A 9,005-nucleotide genomic window follows, 5' to 3' on the forward strand; every position below is an offset into this window, starting at 1 on the left:
CAGTTCAAAAGATATCTCTTGTTATCTATATTTTGCTATAACAAATTATGATCTAAGATGCATGGATCTAGAAAAAAAAATGAGTACAAATAGATACCACATATGATCTTTTTATGAATAGAAGAACCCAAAACCTGCTGTATGTATTCCTTTTCTCTTCACTTTCTTCCTCCATTGATATGAAGAAGTCATTCAGGATTGGTTAAAAGGAACCAAATTCAGTAGTTACAAGTGCTGTAAATTAGCCTTAATGGTCATATAAGCATAAATACAGGTTGTATCTTTAGCTCTTTAGTTTGGTGGTTTCAGGCAACTGGATTCTACCCATGGTCTTCTCCTCCCACAGTTTTCTGTATGTAGAATGTCCTATCTGACTCTGTATTCATATCAGTTCTTAGAAAAAGACATATCTTCAGTTTTTGACAGTCATGAAAGTAACATAGAAACTAGTTTTCTTCATCATGCTCAGGAAAACAGCAAAATTTCCAAAGTGCTAAATGAGATGATGGGTAAAGAATAAACTATTAGAACCAGTTTCCCATCATGAGGAAAAATATGAATGTTCGGGTAACAAAGTGGGAGGGTGGCCATGTGCAAAAGTTTATATATGAATTCTGTGAACTTTATGCATTTGGTTATGTTGAGGGTCACATGAATGTCATTCAACAACAGTATGCAATGTAATAACCATTGTTGAATTCCTACCATCTTGTTTAGTTAATCTCTGTATCATTTCTAATTTTTTATTATTTGTTATTGTATTTAATTGTTTGATCAATCTTGCATTCTTACATCTGGTAATCTGAGAAACTTCATTGAAGATAAGAATATGTAACATAACAACCATTGTTAATTCCTATCATCTTATTTTGAAATCCTTTATCTTTTTTATTGTTTTTGTGTTGTTTTGCTTTTGTCTTCATTGGAATATTATTCAAAATTTTACTTCCCTTCCACACTCTGATTCCTTTTGACCTTTCACGGAAGAATGTGGTTACTGTAATCTGTTTCATAAGCACTGCAAAATTATTATGAAGATGAGGATGAGGAGAAGGAAGATGATAGTGACTGTTACAGCTTGTGTCTAGATGTCCCCCTAAAGCCTCACACACTCATGGGTGGGGATTTTCAGAGGTGGCTGGATCTAGGATGTGAGATGGTAGAATTGATTCATAGCACAATGCTAGGCTCAATGACACTAGGATGAAGAATGCTATTGCTACCAGCCCTAAGTAGTCTGGATAAGAGAAAAGGGGCAGAACTACGCTGTTAATGTCCCTTGTTGTTTGCTACCTTTGGTCTCAAATGAACTGTTACTCCTCTGCCAATGTTCACCCTGCCTTACAGCCAGACAATTATAGACTGAAACCTCTACAAACTGTGAGCTAAATAAACCTTTCCTCCTTCAATTTGAGGATGTCAGATATTTTGTCTCCACAATGAGAAAAATAACTAAACCAGTATCCATAATATCTTGAACAAATGTTGAGTCATCTATAAATGCCAGCATCTGAGGTAAATACTCTATGACAGTTGTTTCATTTCTCTGGCATGATCTTTCCCAAATATAAAGCCCTAGATTATTACTTTACAGCAAAACAGGAAGCAGTACATATTAATGGAGCTACTTCCAGGTTGTTTGCTAGAAAAGAGAGAAATCACATTTGAGTGTGATACTGCAATCAAAGCACCCATCCAGGTTGCCCCCTTGCCAACTTCAGACCCTGCTGGATAACAGATAAAACAATTGAATTTGATGTATGTACTTCACAGAGAGATGTAAATGTGTGTTTATAGATGCATTGTTACATATTGTGGGTAAGCGAAATTTTGTTGTAGATGAACTTTAAGTATTTTACATAAATGTTAAAAGAAAACCGTTATAGTTACATAAATTAATACTGATGTGAAAACACTAAAAATATGCTCTCTGATTTTTCATCATTATTTTCTTTAAAGGACAGGTATGGAGGGGAATAGAATTATACAGAGACACAGAACTCAACTTCTGTAAGCGATAGCTCAATTTTCAATGAACTATAATAACAGAAGCACCCATTTTCAAGCATCCTATTTTAATTTAAATAGTGGGTATTCATTGTAGCAAAACCAGGTAAAGTTAATGAAGATTTTTGGTATTTTGAGGTTATATCATTTTATTTAATTTTTACATGTGTTTCTCTTTATATGCATGTTGACTGTCCCTCATGCAACACATTTGCACTAGTTAGTTGGAATAAGTTAAAGTAACAATACTTAGAAATTTGTCATTTATCACAAACACTACAGAGATAGCCACAGCTATAACACATAAATTAGAAATTTAGGATTTATTGGTCTTCTTTGAAAAACGACTCCAGCCACAATCAGCTGTTACAATCACTTATGTATATTCTAGCTCTCAGGATAAGGATAATATGTATATTCTAGCTCTCAGGATAAGGATAATTCCTGCCAAATTCACAAGTTAATCTCTAGGCTTACCAACCAGTTTGCATGGCCAGTTGCCTTACCTGCTCAGGAGAAATTCTATCTCTTTCAAACTGGTCTGGTTGGTATGTTCACTTTCAAATGAAAAATTGGGTGCCCAATCTCAAAGCCAAAGAAGTGCTGTTGGTATTTCAATAAGTTATACATTTTGCTCTGAGTCAGAGCCATAAAAATTGAGTTGTCAGTTATAGCAACTTTTTGGTATAAGTTCAATGTCCTGAGTAGTAGCCACCACTTGAAAATTTAACTATGTCTCATAATCTGTAGAAACTTTGATTTGTGAACGTGCACTTGCTAAAGTTATGATTCCTCCTAGTCTAATACATTATTTTTAAAATATCAGGAAATATCCCCAATCATGAGCAAGGCACAAATTTAAACTACAGTGGGATATCACTTTCTACCTTTTGGGCTATTTTCCAAATCATTAATGATAATTGGTGTTGATGAGGAATCCTTAAAAAAAGAGGATTGAAAAGATTAATGAAAGTAACTTGGTGTAGTCATTAGGGAAGCACTGAGATTTCTCAAATAATTAAAAACAGAAATACCAAATCACCCTGCTATTCGTACACTTCACCTGTGTCCAAATCATCTGAAATCACTATGTCAAGTATATTTTCTTTAACATAGAGTCATTTTCCACAATAGGCAGCATGTAATTAGAAACTAAGTATTTGTCAACAGATGAATAAACACATATATATGTACTTAATGGAACACTAATAAGGCATAAAAAGAAAGAAATTTTATCATTTGAAACAACAAAAATGAGTCTGTGCAACAGTCTGTTAAGAAAAATATTCCAGGCATAGAAAAACCAAAAGTGCATGAATTAACATGTAAAATGTAAAATAGTCAAAACCAAGACAGTGGAGATTAAAATGTTATGTATAGGATGTTGTGGATCAGGGGTTTAAGTACATGCATGTGAACAGAAACAAAATTACTGATGGGAAGAATAATTTAAAGCAATCTATTGTACATTATGATGAATAGAGTTAGTAACAAAAATGTATATGTAAATACAAAAAGAAACACAGACAAAAAATATACTTGTAAAGCATGTTTCTGATAAGATACAAGTATCCAAAATATATATAAAGAAATTCTAGAGGTCAGAGGCAAAATGGCATTCTGCATGATTGTAAAGTGAACAAAACTTGAAAACCACTGCTACACAGATGACACAGAAACGCTTAAGAAGCACTGGAGTTGATAATTATTCCCGAGGGAATGCAGATCACAGTTACAATGAGATACTCCTTCAAATCAAACACATGAACTTATACCCAGAAGAGTTTGCTCTAAGATATTCTAATAAATGAAAACCAGCATATTCTTTTGCTGCTTAACAACCATGTTAGGTGCTGAGTAAAACTTTGCCAGTGATCTTTGTCATTCAGTGTGCATTCATAAAAAAGACCATGACTTCACTAGGTAATATAATGATATGGGCCCACTTGAGCAGATACAGTTTGTCATTGACTAAAGCATCATTCTGTGATGTATGAATGTACAGAAACAAATATGTCTGCATGCATAACCATTACAGCTCTACTCATAATAGCTAAAATTTATAATAACACCAAAATGTTCAGTTACCAAAAAAGGCATAGTTTATATACACATTTGGATATTATTTAACCTTAAAAATAAAATGGAAGAAGTTAACAATACCAAATAAAAAATCCATATGAGAAAGGCAGTGAAAATTGGAAGGACTGAAGCAGGGAAAAAAGAGCTCAGAGAAGAAAGAAAAGTCAATGAAGAAGGAAAAAGGAGTGAAAAGAAGAAAGGAAGAAAAAAGAAAAAAGAACACTCATAAGCATAGCAGTATCTCAGAATTTCTTCATGCATAATATCACAAGAAAACTAACTTCAAAGATAGATTTCAGCTTTTCACATTGAAAATCTAATTATTCTCTTCTAGAAGGAAAAATTGCAAGCATAGGGATGCGAGCTCAGTATCAATTTCCCTTCAGATATTATGTAACTGAGAGAAAATATCTTAAACATTGCTTTCAGAAATAAATTCATAAGTATAAAACAACAAGAATAATCCTGATATGGTAAGTACTGCGATTGTCTTTATTTCCTTTCATCAGTTAAGAACAAGGCTATAACCATGTTATGTCGAAGATCATTAATAATGAAGCAATTGTTTTCTAACAAAAAGCATAACTGCACTTGATACAAGTATTCCCATCATGTTAAAAAATCTCAGAAATGGCTAAGAAATATTACAATACTTAACATTTTATGCACCATACATAGAGCAAGAAATACAAGGAAAACTACTAGTGAGATGGTTTAGAGGAAACAAAAATATTCAAGAAAAAGATATAGGTGCTTGGGGAATACAAAAAAAATAAACGTCATTTGGGGAAGAAAAATGAGCCATTATATGATATTATAATTCACAATATTTTACATTTTCTTTAGGGGTTGTAATACTCCCATAGTTCTGAAGACACCAGCCCATGAAAGACAAGATGCTGCTCTGCTGAGGAGTCTGCCCAGGGCCTCCTTCACATCCTTGTTCCTCAGGCTATAGATGAAAGGGTTCAGCATGGGGGTCACTACAGTGTACATCACAGAGGCCAATGAGTTTTCCTTGGAAGACTGGGTTACAGCAGAGCTGAGGTACACACCAAGTCCTGTTCCATAGAACAAGGAGACCACACAGAGGTGAGACCCACAGGTGGAAAATGCTTTATACCTGCTTGCAGTGGAGGACATCTTCATTAAAGAAGAGACAATCTGAGAGTAAGAGAAGATGATCCCAGAGACAGGAAATACACCCAGTAGGACAGCTAGCACATTTAGAAAGATGTTATTGATTAGGGCATCAGAGCTGGCCACCTTGAGAACCTGAGGCAGTTCACAGAAGAAATGAGGGATAACAGTGTCCATAGAGAAGGTGAGTTGCATCAGCATGAGAATATGAATCAGAGCTACCCATAAGATGATGAACCAGGACATTAGAACGAGGAGGCCACAGAACCGAGAGTTCATGATGAGTGTGTATTTCAGGGGATAACAGATGGCCACATAGCGGTCATAAGCCATCACTGTCAGTAGGAAATCATCCACTCCAAAAAAAATCATAAAAAAGTATGCTTGAGTGATGCACTCTAAATAAGAGATGTCTTTTTTCTGTTCCTGAATGTTCAACAGCATCTTTGGGACTGTGGTGGAGATGAAGCCAATGTCAACAAAGGACAGATTACAGAGGAAGAAGTACATGGGGGTGTGGAGGTGGGAATCAGAGGTGGCAGCCAAGATGATGAGCAGGTTCCCAAGTACTGTAACCAGGTACATGGACAGGAACAGTCCAAAGAGAATGGACTGAACATCTGGATCCTCTGAGAGGCCCAACAGCAGGAACTGTGACAGCCTGGTGTGGTTTGTCGCTTGCATTTCACTACTGTATCTTCAGAGATAAGAAACAGCATTTTTAACGGACAACCACCGGCTCTTCAGGTGGTTACCACCCCTGGATACCATCTCTCCATGAACACCTTTCAATTAGTATTGTGTCAGACAGTGAGAATGGTTCATTCAGCAAATGATGGCTCATTTCCTTTTCAAATGTGAAGAGCAATTCACATTTCCTTTAATGTATCAGAAACTTCTTTTTTCTTTGTATTTTTGACTCACTTGTTTCAATATTGAAATTTTAATTATGGACACAGTTAAGTGTTTTGTTCAATATCAGTTTTATAAAATGCATACTTTTCATCTATTTTCTTTGAGAGTCTCTATGCTTCTTTATTTTACTACCTTTACAACAGTGATTAAAAAGTGATTCCTATACACTACTTTAGTCTATGATTTGAAAATTCATTGTTTGCTAATTCTCAGTGCTATATTTTCTTTCTAAAAATACAGTTACTATTGATACACTGTAAAACTTTAAAACATGCCTTCATTCTCACTGGGAGCCTTAGTAAATTACAACTATCACTATTGCAATTGTCATGCTTATTTTCCTTTTGTTATTACATTAACTTGGATTTATAATTATAAATTACTTTTTTAAGGTGTGATTTAAAAATTTGGTTCTTGAGTCAGAGTTTCTGGAATAAAACAATGGCCAACAAAAATAATGTCTTTGTTACCTGGAAAATGTAATTGAAACTCTAATAGCTACAACTACCTCACCTCTGCAATGGCAATAGTGCATGTTCACTAATTGGAAGGATTAAAACAAATTTAAATAAAATGAATATTTTGGTGCCTGAGATACAATGGTCAACCTGTAAAGACAAATTTCTATTCTTAATGTCTCCGCAAATATGTCTTACATTGCTATAATTTAGCAATATCTCTTTAAATTGTGGCAGTTACTATTGCAGGGAAATTTATCATTATGAATGCAGCTGGTTTTTACTTCTTTTGCCCACCATACAGCACTTCTTAAAATATGAATATTTATAGAGTCTTATTCCTAAAATTAATTACTCCAAGTAGAGGTAAAAAAAAAAAATGGTACTATATAAATTAAAGGAGGAAAGGAAAACAATCACCATTAAATCAAATACAAGGCATATGTGCTTATGTAATTTCATGTGTCTATTCTGTTGAGCAAAATGTATTTTTAAAATCAGCAAGTTAATGGCCAATGTATGTAGTGATAGGCTTGATTAAAATATTCAATGGTTATATAAATAAAATTATCCTATAAACATTAAAAGTAGAAATGCAGATTGGCAAGTACTTTTAGATTCTTCATGAGAAAAAGCATTACCATAAGTAATCCCTCATGATTTTTAATTAATATGACAGAAGAATATTGTAGGCAGCTGAGTCTGAAAAGGTGGGTAGGAATGTCTTCTCTAAAGGAGGAAGCATTGAGATGTCAATTATAATGGATGAGGAAGGGAGAAGCACTTTAGACTGAGAGAACCGAGTGTGTGGCTTCCATAACAGACGTTGTGTTTGAGGTTGTGACAGCTGCTCAGCAGCTGTCTTATAAGGAATTTACATGGTGCCTGTCACAGTGCGGGTTCTAAACAAGCACACGTTTGTCGTACACCAAATGTCAGGATCAAAATTTCTACTTTCACCCTACAAACTTAAATCCAGTTTAAATTTTTGGTCTAAATTGAAATCCTGCAACTTATCACAAGCCTTAATATAGAAACATAACTAAGTAGTAAAATTTTAAAAAGGCATCCATAGCTATTTCAGAAGATGTTGGTTATGATAATTCATCACAAAAATGGACCAATGAAAAACACCCTAACAAGGAGCATAATAGGAAAATGTGTTTGAGAAATTTTTACAGACTTTTACCTGATTAGCATCACATGTGAAAATTATAAGCAAATAATGAAATCAGGGGTGTTTTTCTAATACAGAGAGTGCTTGTGTTTAAACCATGGCCAACAGAAGAGTTTACATTAAGTTGATCACAAAATATCACAAACAATAATGGCTTTGGTAGATGCTATTGTAGACACTAAGATGAAACTATAAATATGATATATGGAAAAATAAGGACTATCAGAAAGTGGAAACTGCCTGTGAAAATAGGTAAGGACTATAATAGACAAACATCTCTGAATTTGGAATAAAGTAGGGAATGCCTCATTTATAAGAGTTTTTCAGTATGTACTAAGTAACCAGATGCAAGAAAATGTATCCATCCTGAGACCATAATGTTAGGTGAAGTAAATATGACACACAGGCTTAAATTTCAAATGGTTTCTGTTATGAGAAACCCTGAGTAGAAATAAATAAGAGGTAAAATAAAAGATAGATAAATGGAAATCAGGAGGTCGACCTTTAGCAGAGGGGAAGGTGAAAAGAGATGGAGGGAAGCAGAGGGGAGAAGAGGATACAAATGGAATTAGGATGTGTTATGTATGTGTTAGAACTCCCAAAAATGATTGCAATCATTATGTACTGCAAGTATATAATAATAGAAATTAAAATTTAAAGAAAAAAGAAACAATAAGAGACTACAAGTTATAAGAAAAAATGGTGAAGACTTGGAGACTCTGCAGTAACATAACTGTTATTAGACAGAGAAATAGTTTCTAAACAGTTACAAATGGAAGCAGAATAGCTAGAAAAGGTAGCTGTCCCTGAAGCTTTTCCTCTATCTGTCCCTAAAGCTTTCTCTTCTATAAGCTCTTAGGTAATCCCCTTACCTTTTCAGATAAGATGACCCCACAGATAAACATGAGGGCTGCAGGTGTGTATTTATACATTCTAGAGTCTAAGGATTTGTCTCTCAGAGCTCCTAATTAAACAAATTGCTGCATAATCTTTTAAGTTTCTAAACATTCAGTGCCCTTGTGTATCAAGGGGGAAAAAAAGGGTAGAAAATTTTCAGTCAGTTTTGTGATTCTTGAGGTAGCATTTTTTTTTCATCAAGAAGAAGCTCACTGTTCTGTAGTTTTATTTCAGTATCACAAGTTTTGCTCTAAGCAATACGCAATTTCTTCATGAAAAGTATTCTGTGAAAATTCTCCCTGTGGTACAACTATTTTGAACAACCTTTT

At 34.3% G+C, this 9,005-nt stretch overlaps 1 protein-coding gene across 1 annotated transcript; it reads right to left on the reverse strand.

Moving 5' to 3' along the window:
- Window positions 1-942: 942 nt before the first annotated feature.
- Window positions 943-5,913, reverse strand: LOC106146761 (olfactory receptor 7D4-like). Its single transcript, XM_013505044.1, has 2 exons — window positions 4,993-5,913; window positions 943-975 (listed from the first exon to the last, which is right to left on the reverse strand). Exons 1-2 carry the CDS (start codon window positions 5,911-5,913, stop codon window positions 943-945), a joined length of 954 nt encoding a protein of 317 aa, XP_013360498.1.
- Window positions 5,914-9,005: the final 3,092 nt, after the last annotated feature.

Source organism: Chinchilla lanigera, unplaced genomic scaffold (assembly GCF_000276665.1).
Source record: "Chinchilla lanigera isolate Chin_1 unplaced genomic scaffold, ChiLan1.0 scaffold00094, whole genome shotgun sequence".
Taxonomy (NCBI): Eukaryota; Metazoa; Chordata; class Mammalia; order Rodentia; family Chinchillidae; genus Chinchilla; species Chinchilla lanigera.

Coding starts and splice junctions, on each gene's coding strand:
- LOC106146761 (XM_013505044.1), bottom strand. CDS start 5,913: ATGCAAGCGACAAACCACACCAGGCTGTCACAGTTCCTGCTGTTGGGC. Junction 976..4,992: donor TGGGCAGACTCCTCAGCAGA/GCAGCATCTTGT, acceptor CTTCCGTGAAAG/GTCAAAAGGAATCAGAGTGT.